The sequence below is a fragment of the Sphaeramia orbicularis genome, chromosome 2 (genome assembly GCF_902148855.1).
Source record: "Sphaeramia orbicularis chromosome 2, fSphaOr1.1, whole genome shotgun sequence".
NCBI lineage: Eukaryota > Metazoa > Chordata > Actinopteri > Kurtiformes > Apogonidae > Sphaeramia > Sphaeramia orbicularis.
Genome location: NC_043958.1, coordinates 26,191,668 through 26,208,077, shown reverse-complemented (window position 1 = coordinate 26,208,077; position 16,410 = coordinate 26,191,668). Strand labels below are relative to the sequence as shown.

At 32.9% G+C, this 16,410-nt stretch overlaps 1 protein-coding gene across 1 annotated transcript; it reads right to left on the bottom strand.

Moving 5' to 3' along the window:
- Positions 1 to 6,736: 6,736 nt before the first annotated feature.
- On the bottom strand, positions 6,737 to 15,256 carry LOC115434098 (claudin-10-like). Its single transcript, XM_030155791.1, has 5 exons — positions 14,796 to 15,256; positions 13,580 to 13,741; positions 12,199 to 12,280; positions 11,944 to 12,057; positions 6,737 to 7,776 (listed from the first exon to the last, which is right to left on the bottom strand). Exons 1-5 carry the CDS (start codon positions 15,025 to 15,027, stop codon positions 7,344 to 7,346), a joined length of 1,023 nt encoding a protein of 340 aa, XP_030011651.1. The 5' UTR covers positions 15,028 to 15,256; the 3' UTR covers positions 6,737 to 7,343.
- Between the last annotated feature and the right edge of the window lie 1,154 nt (positions 15,257 to 16,410).

Here is a 16,410-nt window from a genome sequence, read left to right as displayed (position 1 = left end):
TCTTGAATTAAGCCAAAAAAATCTTCAATTAAGTAAAAAAAAAAAATTGTCAATCAAGCCAAAAAAATTTCAAATTTAGCAAAAAATCGTGAATTAAGCAAAAAAAAAAAAAAAAAATCAATTAGGTAAAAGAAAATCTTGAAGTAGCCCAAAAAAAAATTTAAATATAACAAAAAATCGTGAATTAAGCCAAAAAAAAAATCTTCAATTGAATAAAAAAATCTCAAATTAAGGAAAAAATAATCTTCAATTAAGCAAAAGAAAATTTTGAATTAAGCCAAAAAAAATATTCAATTAAGTAAAAAAAAAAAAAAAATCTAGAATTAAGCCCAAAAAAAAAAAAAATCTTCAATAAGTAAAAAAATCTTGATTTAAGCAAAAAAAAAAATCTAGAATTAACAATTAAATTTTTTTTCTTTGTTTTAGTGCAAAAAAATAACATGAAATTTTGAAAGTATTTACATTTACAAACTATCCTGAAACAATTAAATCTGAATAACTTGAACAAATATGAACAACCTGAAATGTCTAAAGAAAATTAAGCACAATTTTAACATTTTTATTCCTGTTCATCAGTGTTTAGTGTCTTTGTAGATCTGATCCATAATGCACATGTAGAAATGATAAGTTGAGGAATAATATTGTTAAAATTACAAAAAATTTTCTTACGTCTTTTTAAATTTAAATTTCAGTTTTTTTCAGGTTGTTTTTTTTTTTTTTTTTTTTTTTTTTGGATAGTTTATAAAAGTAAGTATTTTCATAATTTAATGGGGGTTTTTTTTACGCTTAAACAAGACAAAGACAAAAATTTGGAGTTGTCATTATTTATAGGTTATTATGTTATTATTTTTCTGGTCCGGCCCACTGCAGATCAAATTTAGCTGAATGTGGCCTCTGAACTAAAATGAGTTTGACGCCCCTGAGTTACAGTTTAACAGCAGACACACAATAAAAACAGAATAATTGCAGAAGTTCAGTGAAAATTAAACAAATGTAGAACGTAAAATGTATTGGAATAAAAACGGTGTTCCTAGTAAATGGTGACTATCCTGTGTTTGTAAACTTTAGGTAAAGACCATACCACCTCAGTTTTGTTGGATCTGCTTTGGCGTGTAAAAAAAGCAGCAGAAACTCTGTTTATGTATAAACAATAAGCGGTCAGGTCTGAAACGCCTACGTGAAATAGAGAACAGATGACACATGGAAAACAAAAACAGGACAAACCAGTGCTCACAATGTGTTTTCACCACAGCTGAAACTTTACACATATAATAAAAATGAGTTATTCTCACAGCCAAGCAGATGAAAAGCACATGCTGTTGGTAATGTTACGTCATTACTTCTTTGGTTTCCACCGATGCATGTGCAGTTCATACCAAAAAATGTGAGCATCAGGAGTCCTCTGACCGCTGCAATGTATGCTGGGTATCACAGATAACACATACTGCTCATCATTTACATATGGGTCAATGTCACTATAACGTGCCTTTCACTTTTCAAAATGTCCAAAAAGACCTTGAGATTTTCCATTAACCCTTTCATGCACAGTGGTCACTCCAGTGGACAGTTCTTCTCCAGCTGTTCTCTTGTATATTCATGGATTTTGTTGTTTTACTTGCATATCAACCAACACAGTAGATACTTATGCACCATCCCATAATACACTGCAATTCATACTGTGACCATAACATTCCTGTTCTTGATAAACCTGACCTCCAGCAACATATTTGAGTGTAAATCAATTGCTAATTGTTATTAGACTGTAATTAACAGGGTTTTGTTTTTTTTTTTTTTAAGTTGTTGTGTTTTGTTGTTTTTTGCATATTATTTGAGTGAGTATAACTGCTATTATAGTATGTTAAAACATGAGAAAACATCAGATTGGCAATATTAAAAAAAAAAACATTTATTTCATCGTTTTCACACAGTATGACAGTCAATGCATGTTTTTTTTGCTTCAAAAATTAAACACATGGTGTCCAGCTGAGTGGACATTTTTGTAACTCCATGAAAAATAGATTCATAAAAAAGAAAAATTTCAATCCCATTATTTTTTTAATGCCTAAAGAGGAATAAAAACACTCAGGAAAAAAATCTTGATTAAGGTTCTCATATTTCATGCATGAAAGGGTTAAACTTTATGTTCAGTGTTAACCCTTTCATACATGAATTATGATAACCTTAGTCAATATTTTTTTCTTGAGTGTTTTTGTTCCTCTTTAGGCATGAAAAAAACAATGCAATTGATTTTTTTTTAAATTATTATTATTTTTTTAATGAACATATTTTTCATGGAGTTACAAAAATGTCCACTCAGCTGGACACCATGCATTTAAGTTTTGAAGCAAAGAAACATTTCTATAAAAATCATCATCAGAAAGTGATATACTGTGTGAAAACTATGAAATAAAAGCATTTTTAATGCCACTAATTGCTAAATTGCTACTGTTTTCTCACATTTTATCACACTCTAATATTAGTTATTACTCATTTCATGGAGCTAAAATCCTCCTGAGACCCAGGAAATGGACAGTTTTAGCTTCTTTACATTAAAAAATTGTCTTGATTGGAAACTGCATAACGCAACAGTTTTTTCAGATACATTTTTAAAACTATTTTTATTTATTGATTGATTTTTTTAATGGAATGTCCTTTGTAATGGACAGCATTTTTAAAGTAAAACTGTCAAACTTTTGTCCCCTACAGAGGACAAAATGCATTGCTGGGTCTCAGGAGGATAAGCAAAAAAAAAAAAAAATTGTTTGTTAATTACAGTCTAATACCAATTAGCGATTGATTTCCACTAAAACATGTTAGTGCAGATCAGGTTTATCAAGTACAGCAAAGTTACAGTAATTGTATGAATTGCAGTGTTTTGGATGATGCATAAGAGTCCTGATATGGAACTAAAACAACCAAACCCATGAATAAACAATAGAACAGCCGTAGAATAACTGTCCACTGGAGTGACCACTATGCATGAAAGGGTTAAATTGACTGTAGGCTGTTAGAAATATATATTTATATAAACATCTATAGAAATACCAAATTTCTTATTTTTCTCTTTATCCTCCTAAGACCCATCTATGGGTTTTCTCTCCACATTTGTGAACAAGAGTTTCACAACTTTATACAAAAAAAAAAAAAAAAAAAAAAAAAAGAAAACTGTCCACTACAAAGGACAGTCTATAAAAATTTTAAAAACTGCATCTGAATAAACTGTTGCATCATGATGTTTCCAATATAGGCACTTATTTAATGAAAAAACAAAAAAAGCTTGTGCTTTGCTGACATTTTCTGGGTCTTATGAGGTTAAATTTCATATTTTACTTGTTTGTGGTTTTTCTATCAGTCCTTTTCTCTGCACTTGCTTGTTGAATGTTGCTGCTGTTAATTATGAAATTTCCCCACAGTGGAATAAATCTTATCTTATCTTATCTTATCTTATCTTATCTTATCTTATCTTATCTTATCTTATCTTATCTTATCATATCTTATCTTATCTTATCTTATCTTATCTTATCTTATCTTATCTTATCTTATCTTATCTTATCTTATCTTATCTTATCTTATCTTATCATATCTTATCTTATCTTATCTTATCTTATCTTATCTTATCTTATCTTATCTTATCTTATCTTTTCTTGTCTTGTCTTATCTTAACCCACTTTATCTCATCTTACGTTATCTTATCTTATCTTATCTTATCTTATCTTATCTTATCTTATCTTATCTTATCTTATCTTATCTTATCTTATCTTATCTTATCTTATCATATCTTATCTTATCTTATCTTATCTTATCTTATCTTATCTTATCTTATCTTTTCTTGTCTTGTCTTATCTTAACCCACTTTATCTCATCTTACGTTATCTTATCTTATCTTATCTTATCTTATCTTATCTTATCTTATCTTATCTTATCTTATAGCCCCACACATGCAAAGTCTGGTGTACCATGTTTAATCTTACTTTTATTATTCTTTTGTGTCATTTTTTCACAATCAGAAAATCCATAAGATTAAAAAAAATATACAGGTTAAATATACCAAACATACCAGTTAAAAATATTTTCAGTATAACTAATTCCATACAGATCCCATTTATTCACAACTATTAAAATACAGTCGTTCCTACATTCATGAAAAACCTGAAAAAGTCATGGAAGAGCAAATTTTTCCCCTAATATTCAGAGTAAAAAGTCTCAAATCTGCTCATCTGAACTGTAGGTCTTCAAATGTCTAAAATATGATTTCTGAAAGATCCTAAAACCCGACTCCTTTCAATGTAAATTTGGGAAAAATTGTAGAATTTGACCACACACATTATAAAAAAAACCCCAAAAAACTATAAAATAAAAGCTACATGGAGGCAAAAATCAGTCATGTAAAAATGTGTGGAAAATTTTACTTTAAAAGTGTAACTGCTGTGTACGGGCAAATACAAAAAAAGATTAAATGGGTTTTAAATTGAATCCATAACGGTCTTAAAAAGTTAAATTTCACTTGTTGAAACCTAATGATGAAGGGCTATATGAATATAGAGATGGATGTAAAAGGCTGCTTCCAATAGTTGCAATTATTAACAATACATTATATTCTGGTCAGAAAACAATCTATTATTGACACTTGAAAAGTTACAGAAAGGTTTTCATCCCATAAAGAACCAAACATCTACCACTGACCAGAAGCATTTACTGATCTAAAATGTTTAATACCTGTTGATCCACTAATCCTATTAACACATGTAAATAATTGGTGTAAAATGCAGTTTTTCATCTTTTCACGGTCATCAGAGAAAACCCATTTGGACGTTCAGAGTTCAGAGTTACCATGGAAACACCATCATCTTCTATAACATTGATTCACCAGTAAAACCCTTGTAGTCGGATTGATGACAGTGGCTGACGACGCCTCTTTTTTACTGATATATTTGCCGAAAACATCACTTTTTCTCTTGTTTTTGATGTAATAAGCTTCAACGTTAAACTGAGCTTACATGAACGTTTCCATAATGGGTCTCAAACTCATTTTAATTCAGGTGCCACATTCAGCCCAGTATGATCTGAAGTGGGCTCAACAACAAAACAATAAAAATATAATGTTAACTCCAAATATTTTGCTATGTTTTAGAGTAAAAAAGGAAAATTGCCTAATGAAAATATTTACATTTACAAATTGTCTTTTAAATAATGTGAATAACATGAACAACTATGAACAAGCTGAAATTTATTAAAAAATAATAATAATAATAATAATAAGTGCAATTTTAACGATTTTATGGCTCAGGTTCTCATTTAGTCGTGAACTACAACTTACAGATTTATCTATAAAGACACAAAACATTTCGTTACACAAAGAATATTGCTGTGATTCCATTTTACATTATGAAAATGTTCACATTTACAAACTATCTTTGTGAAAATGTTTTTCATTTCTTCAGAAATTTTTATCAATAGTATGCCTCAGCTTCTCATTACACATGTGCATTACAACTTACAGATCACAGTTTATTTACAAAGACACAAAACATTTACTAACAGGCAGAAAATTGTTAAAACTGCATATACGTCTCTTACGACATTTCAGATTGTTCGCATTTGTTTAGATTTTTCACAATTTTTGCAGAAGAATAGTTTGTAAATGTAAATATTTTCATGTAATGTTACTTTGGTAACACTTTATTTGAAGGTCTAGTTTATAATGCATTAAGTGCACATTCATAAGACATTATAATGCATTTATAATGCATTATAAAAGTCATTACAACAGTTTATGATCATGTACAACAACTTATACCAAGGTTAATAAAGTATCATAAGTTTAGGCATTTATTTATTTACAGGTATTTATATATTTATATATTGTTACGCTATATATATATATATATATATATATATATATATATATATATATATATATATATATATATATATATATTTTTTTTTTTTTTTTTTTTTTTTTTTATTTATAACCGTTTGCGCTACATCATATCGAACAATATTTGCACTCTCCTTTTAAACACTTTTTTATTCAAATTTATATGACTGTTTTTATGTGTATGTGTATGTCTGTGTATGTTTTTTATGCTGCTAACAACACTGTGAATTTCCCCATTGTGGGATCAATAAAGGAATATCTTATCTTATTTTATCTTATCTTATCTCATCTTATTCAGCTTTCATAATGTTTTATACATCCATACCAAAGCAGTGTGAAGGAATTTATTTTTTTAGGTGGAGAACTTTTGTTCGGTTTTGTCACTGGTCCCTATACCCATCTATTTTAGGGATTTCATATTTATTAAAAAAAAAAAAGTATGTGATTGAATTAACAAAGATTTGGAGCTGCCACATTATTTTTTATTTTTTGCACAAAGCAACCTGTAACACTTCTATTTATTGTCTCTGTTCTTTTAATGTTTTGTTTTTGCAAAATAAAGAGTTATTATGAACACTTCGATGTATAATTTTTGACTTACACTGTAATTGGAGTCAGCAGATACTGCTCATACTTCATCATACTTATGTTATAATATCATCAGTCATCCTGTAAGTTATTATTGATGTTTATAGGGCATTATTCCATTTCAGAAGCTACATGTCAGAGCAGTTCTCTGTGTCTTTATAACTGGCTGGCATTATGATGGTTATAATGTGTTATGTAACCCAGGACTTGACATTCTTCCTTCAAACACTGTTGTCACTTTGGTATGAATGTATAAAACATTATGAAAGCTGAATTTATAATACATTATGCCTACACTTATAATACTTTATCAGCCTTGGTATAAATTGTTTTACATGATCATAAAGTGTTGTAATGACTTTTATAATGCATTATAAATGCATTGTAATGTCTTATGAATATGCGCTTAATGCATAATAAACTAGACCTTCAAATAAAGTGTTACCGTTACTTTTTTTTAACACTAAAACAAAGAGAAACATTTGGGGTTGCCATTATTTATAGGTTATTATGAGAGTATTTTACTGGTCTGACCCACTTGAGATTGAATTGGGCTGAATGTGTAACCTGAGTGAAAATTATTATAAACATTTTCGGGGTAATTTTTGCATTTCACAAATTTATCCCAGGGGCTGGATTGGACCCCCCTGATCTACATGATCAGTGAATTAAATATGAGAAAAAACCTGATTTTCATTGAAAAACAAAAAATACAGATGATAATATTATAATAAATGGCGATAAATCATTTAAGAAAGGTTAAATAAAAAGAAAAATCATCTGGGAACTGACACAAAAGTAGCACTGGGTCATTATGGGTTAGATTGTGGAAACGTTTGGAAATCCCGAAACACTGAACATAATGACATCTTTTAATTTATATATATGAGTTTTTGAGAAATGGTTCAGTGTCACTCCTTGAAGTTGCCGATAAAGACGACACCGTCCGGCCACTGCTGCTGCTCCTCGAGTCAGATAAAGTCGATATGCTGGACCTCGATGAGAGGCCAGATTCTGACCCTGATCCTGACCCTGACCCTGACCCTGACCCTGATCTGGACCCTGCCGACTGACTGCTTCTCCCCGTCCTCGTCGTCCGCCCTGACATGGCTGAGCGTCCGGTCTTGGATGTGCGTCCTGATCTTGTGGAGATCTCGGACACCTCGGAGCGGTCGGACTTCGATGAGAGCTCAGAGATGGAGGACACCTTGGTCTTGGAGGTGATCTCAGACACGGCGGACAGAGCTGTGGTGGACTTGGTTTTGTCATCAGTTTGCTCTGGGTCTGGTTCTCGGGGAATTGTGATTACGCTGGAAAAAGACACACACAAAAACCCTTTAACCCCTGAGACATTATTTCAATGAAACAGGCTGCTGTGAATTTGCATCTGTTTCAGTGTCATAAAAGCTGCTGTATGTGTTTGTGTTCCTTTTGATTCGGTGGTTTTGCTTTACTGTGTGTTTTAGGGTGAAAACAGGGTGGAATAACAGAAAAAGACCAAGAGAGGAACTGAAGATTTACAGGTTTTTGCAGGTTTTTTACATCGACTTTGGCCCAGTAGTTTTTGTTGTGGGCTCTACTTTTCTAAAATAGTCCAGCTGCTTTTTGACACCTGGTTGAACCCCAAAAAGCAGTTACATGGTCAAAACTCAGTAAAAACACAGTAAAATAAGTAAAGGAAAATAACGACAACACTGCAAACAATAAAAACAAAAAACAACAAGGAAAACGGTGTAAAAAAAAAAAAAAAAAGGTAACACTTTACTTGAAGGTCTAGTTTATAATGCATTAAGCGCACATTCATAAGACATTATAATGCATTATAAAAGTCATTACAACAGTTTATGATCATGTACAACAACTTATACCAAGGTTAATAAAGTATTATAAGTGTAGGCTTAATGTATTCTAAATTCAGCTTTCATAATGTTTTATACCTCCATACCAAAGTGACAAGTGTTTGTAGGAAGACTCTCAAATCCTGGGTTACAGAACACATTATCAATTGTATGATATAACACAAGTATGATGATGTATGAGCAGTATCTGCTAGCTCTAAGTAAAGTATAAGTCAAAAATTATACATTAAAGTGTTCTTAATAACTCTTTATTTTGCAAAAACAAAACGTTAAAAGAACAGAGACAGTATATAGAAGTGTTACATGTTGCTTTATACATAAATAAAAAATAGTGAGGCAGCTCTAAATATTTGTTAATTCAAACACATACTTTTTTTTTTTTTTAATAAATATGAAATCCCTAAATTAGATGGGTATAGGGACCAGTGACAAAACGTAACAAAAGTTCTCCACCTAAAAAAATAAATTCCTTCACAGTGCTTTGGTATGGAGGTATAAAACATTATGAAAGCTGAATTTATAAAATATTATGCCTGCACTTATAATACTTTATTAGCCTTGGTATAAGTTGTTGTACATGATCATAAACTGTTGTAATGACTTTTATAAATGCATTATAATGTCTTATGAATGTGCGCTTAATGCATTATAAACTAGACCTTCAAGTAAAGTGTTACCAAAAAAAAAAAAAGCCTAAATGATCTGTTTTTATAGCCAGTTGGTCTTATTCACTGCTCTGCATTTTGCCCCCCATTCCACTGAGCATGCTCAGATGTATATGGAAAGAACAAGGTCTATTCTATCAGCACGTTTTGAAATTTTTGCTATTGAGCCAACGGTTGAATTTTTAAGAATATTTAAATCAAATCCTACATTCAGAACACTCACCACAGGCACATCAGGAGTTAAAGGGTTAACAGACAGGCACAAATTCAGAAATGTCAAGAGCAGCTGTAGATGCAGATGATTCCATAATGAGTAGGTTTTGCATTCCGCTTTAACCACAGAGGTTTTTAGACGAGGATTTAACCCTTTCATGCATTAATTATGAGAACCTTAGTTAAGATTTTTCTCTTGAGTGTTTTTATTCCTCCATAGGCATGAAAAAAACAATGTGATCAAGTTGTTGTTTTTTTTTTTATGGAGTTACAAAAATGTCCATGCATTTAATTTTTGAAGTAAAAGAAACGTGTTTAAAACCCAATATCAGAAATTGATATTAAAACAATGAAATAAAATCTGACATCTCACATTTTAATCTCACATTTTAATATATTCTAATGCTAATTATTACTCTTTTCATGGTGATAATATGCAAAAAAAAACTTTTTTTTTTCCTTACAAATAACAGTTGATTTACACTGAAACATATCGCTGCAGATCAGGTTTATCAAGAACAGCAAAGTTACAGTAATGGTATGAATTACAGTGTATAGGATGAAGCAAAAGTGTCCACTGTGTTGGCTGATATGGAACTAAAATAACAAAACCCATGAATATACAAGAGAACAGCTGGAGAATAACTGTCCACTGTAATGACCACTATGCATGAAAGGGTTAAAATATTCTATTCTAATATGTAAGTAATTCTAATGTTTTTTCTGCCCATTCTCTGCCTTCTATACTTTTATTCTTATTATACAAACACAGCAGCTAAACATGCATATGCCAAAATGTTAACTGTTATTTTATTGTTTCTATAGTTTACTGTTTTGTGCTAAAGAGAGAAAAAAAAGAAGAAAGCAGAAAAAGCTTGAAAAGAACCCAACTTATTCAGCTTGAGATCTAAAAGTCAAACGTGCTGTCTCTCCAGTACCAAAACAAAATGGATCAATTCCCTTAACATCCATTTTTTTTACTACTTTTGAGGCATAATGTACCACAGAAAAGAGGGAAAGTCTGAATATCAGCACATATGAGTCACCAACAAAATGAAAAGCTAACTGACAAACACAACTGATTCACATTTCTGCAATAAGAAAAAAACAGCACTTGAGTTTGAGTGTTTGAGTTGTGCGTACACTGAGTGTGTTCAGTTTGTTCAGTTTTAACCTCTCCTTACTTTTTACTTCAACTACAGGATTTAGTGCTCTATCTTCTCTGTATTTCCACTCTTTCTTGTTTCATGTTAAAACACAGAATTCAGTCATTATATCATTACATCCTTATAACCACATAATTATAATTACACACAACTATATTTTTGCACACTTATTATGTATATTTCTTTAACCCTTTCATGCATGAATTATGACAACCTTAATCAAAATATTTTTCCTGAGTGTTTTTATTCCTCTTTAGGCAAAAAAACAAAAAAAACAATGCGATTGAGAATTTTCTTCTGAAAAATACATAAAAATAATAAACAATAAAAAAAAAAAAATACATTAAAAAAATAATAATGAAAAAAAAAATCGTATGAACCTATTTTTCATGAAGTTGCAAAAATGTCCACTCAGCTGGACACCACATGTTTAATTTTTGACGCACAGAAACATGTATTTACTGATAAATTGTGTGAAAACTATGGGGAGGGCTTGTGATTCTGGGGGTTTATTCTCAGGGGAGATCAACATAATGTTACCAGTTCAAGTCAGAAATGATATGTAGTGTCTTAAAACTTTAATAAAGATATGTGTTAAAAAAAAAAAAAAGATCAACAAAATCCATGAATATATAAGAGAACAGCTGTAGAATAGCTGTCCACTGGAGTGACCAGTATACATGAAAGGGTTAATGATCGTATTTGTTGCGACCCCAGCCTGTTGCCTGTTGTGTGGTTTGGTCTGTGTGTTCCAGGGCTGATCAAAGATTAGGGGCACCTGCATGCTGCTGCAGGAGGCCCTTCTTCTAAACCAGCTGGATCAGCTTCATGGTCTCTGCCTTCCATGCCATTCAGACCTCCACCCTGCCAAGAGGAGCCTTTACTTTATAGTTTTATGGTTTTGTTTAAATCCTTTGTTAAAATAAATGTTCCCTTTGTTTTGAACCATGTGTGCAGCCTTTTTTTGTCACGGCCAGAAGCCACTTGTAACATATTGATGATATATTGTCTCGTACAAATTGCTGTTTTAATTGTGTGTCTTAATAGAGTGTTTTAATGTGTATATTTGATATGTATTCATATAATATATATTTAGAGGTTTTGCGGGTGTGGTGTCACCTGTCAGAGACTGATATATGGATGCATATTTAGAGCTTTGCATATATATATGTGTGTATGTGTGTTTCTTTTTTTTTGTGATGCATTTGTTCCATGTTTAGTCTATCGTATGGTAACCATTTCATCTTGTATTTGCCATATTTCACAAAAAAATCAAAAGGGAAAGGAAATTATGTGTAAATTATGTTTTGAATGTAAGTGAAAGCTGCAAAACTGGTGAAAATGAGGGAAAAAATGAGTGCTATAGTGTTGTTGGATCTACAGCACACAGGAAAAGCTGTTAAAACACCACAGTATAGTTTGTTGTGAACAATAGCTGTAGGGTGTGTACCCACAATGCACATGTGCACCCCTCTTACTTTATTCTATTAAAGAGCACTTTCAAGTACAACATGAGGCTTTAATTGCTTCTGCTGGATTTTACTGAGGAAGTGGAGTTATTTATGGACACTCACGTGGTCTCTCCCCCACAGAGCGGTTTACACACTGACCACAGGTAGAAGAAACCACCAGCCATATGGAAACCAGAGCCCACCCAGCCCAGGAACAGCGGAGTGCCCAGGTCGAACCTGTCCATGCAGGAACAGACACACACTGAGGCTGGAATATTTAAAGTGATGCAAGCATTCATTCATTCATTTATTTATTTTTTTTATTTATTTATTTATTTATTTATTTATTTATGACATGACTTTCTAATATTTACTTACTTCAGGTCAGTAAAGTCAGGGTTGAAGTATTCCACAGAGACATACTGGGCATAAACACCATATCCACATGTAGATAGTACACCTGAGAGAGCCAAAAAGAAAATGTCATAAACAGAGCCTGACAGGGGCAATGGCAGATTTAGCTACGGGTGCCCCCCCCCCCCCCCCCCTTTTAAAAAGCAAATGGGGGTGGGCTCTTTATGCTGGGAGTTGAACCCACAGTCTACTGTACTCAAGTCAGTAGTGTTACTCACTGAGTTGTGCAGCCACTTGAATGACTAGGTTGCAAATATATGTACATACACACACACACACACACATATATATATATATATGAATGAGAATGAATACATATTACATTATAATAACTGTAGTTATTATACATCGTAATGCAATACCTCTACTGTATCCTGTTGTTTCTAATTTAAAATTATTTGGAATGCAATGGAATTCAATGCCATAACTGAGGTTAACCTTATTAAAGCCAACTCTTTGCTTTGGTTCCAAAAGGTCACATCAGTGAGGTTACATTGTATTCATTTAATTAGTGTAATAATAGTGTGATAATTTTTTTTTTAAAAATGCCGTTTTAAGTGATTGAAGCATTTAATGTTAATTTAAAAAAAAACAAAAAAAAAAAAAAAACACCTCCATCCTTAACCCCCACCCAGAGCTCTGCCCCTGGACCCCACCATTCTGCTACACCCCCCCTCTTCCATTTTTTTCAAATATTTGAAGCAGCCTTTTACATCAATGTCTATATTCATAGAAAATGTTGTACTTTTTACATTTAACACCTTTTCTGGATTCATTTTAAAAATCATTTATTTTTTTTTTATTTTTTTATCTCTTTCACAAGTGAATTTTTCCCCATACTTTTGCATTAGTCGATCAACAGGTTAAACAGTTTAGAACAATAGATGGTTTTGGTCACTGGTGTTTGTTTGGGTTTTTATGTGTTAAATTAACCCTTTATCAGACAAGTGACGATTTTTGTTAATTTCCATAAACATTAAATATGGGTCTAATCCCATGTTTCAGTGAGGTCAAGAAGCATGTTGGTTTTTATAACACTATACAGTGAATCAGAGAGATTCTGTAGAAATTTTGAACCTGTAAATAGTGAATTTGAGCGATTTTTGTCAGTTTCTGACCTTATAAAAGTTGTTTTATTGCATGTGTTTACTTTTAAGCAAGTGCTGCTCAAGTATATTATGGTAAAAGGAGGGAGACTGTTGTCATGCCAACTGACGAGGAGGTAGATGACGATGTCCAATAACACACTATGTTTAAACTTTTGAATATCACAGTATTTCAGTGAGTGCCCTATAAAGAGTTAATACATGTTTGTAGAGAAAAGTAGGACTATGCAGGTATTTACCGCTGATTATGTGGCACCATCCACCTGTGTAGATCTTCTTGTACTTTGATCTGTCTTTTCCGCCAATGAAGGTACACTCCATGCCCAGCATACTGAGCACAAACCCTAACATGCCCAGGGAGAGGGCTGCCATCAGCAGGCCTCGCACTATTTGGATATGTCCTGGAGTTATGCAACATCAAGAAAACAACACATCAGAGCACATCATGTCGACGTTAAGACTGCACTGTTAATTACTTGCACTATTTGCACAGAACATAACCAGTACCATTATACCTCACTCAGACCCACTGGTTTGGTCCACACTGTATATTGTATATTTTGAAAAATTTGATACTCCACTATAACTGTATCTTACTTGTTTATTCTCTATCTTACTTTTATGTTATTTTATTTTTTACTGCATGCTTCTTACCTACTCCATGTTCTAAGTATGCATCAAACCATTGAAGCAAATTCCTAGTAACTGAGCCCTGTTTATTTACATGCCAGTAAACGTGACTATAAGTCTGATTCTGATTACTACCCTACGAAGCTAAAGCACAGTATCTGCCAAAATGTCAACCTGAGAAAAACTGCTTTTTGAATGTTGCTTTCACCAAGCCTGAGCTTTAAATTATATTTAACTACCAAGTGTAGGATGTATTTGGTTAAAGTGAAATGAATTTCAAATACGTTGAATCTTGACATTCATGCATAAACATGTAAGTGCAACAACTGAGCAAATTCACTTAGTTTTTATATTAATTGATGCAGCACTTACTACATTTTAAGTCAAGACATACTGCTTGGTGCCTTAATGGCAAAACCCAGTCTTTTATAAACATTTACATGTAAACTGACAAGAACTCTGGGCACTCTGAAGTATTTTAGAGCTTTCTTTTCAAGCATTACTGCATTACAGAATACACACTAAAACCAAACTGACCTCTAACATCCTTGCACACTGAAAATACTTGCTACTTTTCTTCATGGTGAAGCCAAGGCAAACTGCAGTAAGTGCACTTACTGCAGTTTGGTTTCACAGTACATTTTTGCAGATACTTCAAAGGAAAAAATGTCAATCTCTCTAGGAAATTTAGCAGGAGTCCTTCAAAACTCTAACAGATTGAACAGCAGATACTGTGCTTCTGATTGGTACAAAAAAAAAAAAGCAAATACTGCACTTTGCAGGGCAGGTTAGTGCAACAAAATACACAACAAACACTTCACGTACCCTCGACAGACCAGAGCACTGGGTAGTCGTAGCAGTTACTGACAGCAGTGGAGTCTGTGAAGCAGGATCTCCACAGGCTGGACCAGTACCAGGCCACTTTGATGATGGAGGAGCCCCCCATGCCTCCGATGGAAGTGATTTTCCAGCCCTCCATGGCCATAGTGCAGGCCACAAAAATCCAGCCCAGCACTGTCATTAGGAAACCCCAAATCTGGACCACACGGGTCTTCATCTCTCTTGATTACCTGTCTATGTTTTATATCCAAAAAAAAGATCTCAGAGTACAGGTTTTGTTTCCCCTTCTTTGAGGCACCTCATGTAAAATCCAAATGGGATAACTGTTCTCTTTGTTATCTACAGTTAACCACAGAAGCCATGTTCATCCTGAGAAGAACACAGAGTTTTCATCCAAAATCACACAGAAGTGCTCTGTTTGTCAGTCGCTGCCTTCAGAATAAGAAACCAAGTGGATTACCGGTACAAAATGGGGTTGTGTGGCTGTTTTCCTTGAATTACACATGTACATGAGGGTGAGAGATGACAATCTCTCAGGTTCCCATGGAACACAGCTGACAGTTAGCAAGTCTGAGTCTGGAGTGCTCACCTAAGCATGTATCTCAAATTACCAAAACAACTGACCTCATGACTCTGTTGGACTTTCACTGACTTAACCTCGTAAGCAGAGGATTTGCATTTAGTGAAGCCATACAGAGGCAAAACGCACTATTGTATCTCCATTTTTAAACAAATACTTTTTTGCACCAATCAGAACCGTAGTATCTGTTGTTCAGTCTGTTAGCGTTTTGAAGGACTGCTAAATTTGGTCAGTGAGGAGTGCTAGTGAGTGGAACTCAGTACCTGAGGAGGTTAAACTGCTTACAACATACAAGGCCTTCACAAAAAATTAAAAATGTGGCTTATCAACACCTACAGCTGCCAATACTAAAAGACAAGCCTGTTGTGATGTTTTGATGTTGTGGTCAAATGTTGTCGTGATATGTTGTGATGTCTTCTTCTCTTTAATATGTATCTTGTATTATATTGTACAGGTATTGTGTGTTTTGTGCTCCCTTAACAGTCTGTTATGTATATGTTATTTGTTACATTAGTGCCCTATCAAGGGTCTAACCATGTCTCTCTCCTGTAAATATTTCTCTTTTTTTTTTTTTTTTACTGCCTTTTAAAAACTTGGCCAGTGGACTACAGATGAAAACTAGCCTTCTGGTTAATTGTGGCTTTTTTTTTAACCATGTGTAACCATGTGTTTTATGAAACACCACTGTCCCCTTTCAAATAAACTAAACTACTTCCCAGAGATACTGGCAACAGAGTGTCCCAATATTTTTGTCCATATAGTTTAGAAACATCAATATTTCCTTTAAGTTTAATGGGAGATTTTTCTTCCTATGTGAGACGTGAAGAAGGTAGATGGTTAGATGTGGTAGAAAATTATTATTTATGGTCAGAGCATGAAAAATTGTTGACAAATTTAGAGGTAGAACATTTGAAATCATAGTCATGGATAAAAAACAAATCAATGTTGAGAGAATTTAAGTAAAAAACATATCTGAGGCATTTTAGAATCCATTGCCAATTTAAACTAAAATTAATCTAT

Excerpts from the sequence above, each read along its gene's own strand:
- LOC115434098 (XM_030155791.1), bottom strand. The coding sequence starts at position 15,027 with ATGAAGACCCGTGTGGTCCAGATTTGGGGTTTCCTAATGACAGTGCTG. Across the intron at positions 12,058-12,198 it reads CCTGACTTTACTGACCTGAA|GTTCGACCTGGGCACTCCGC; the intron begins GTAAGTAAATAT and ends CTGCATGGACAG. Across the intron at positions 7,777-11,943 it reads CTCTGTGGGGGAGAGACCAC|CGTAATCACAATTCCCCGAG; the intron begins GTGAGTGTCCAT and ends GTCTTTTTCCAG.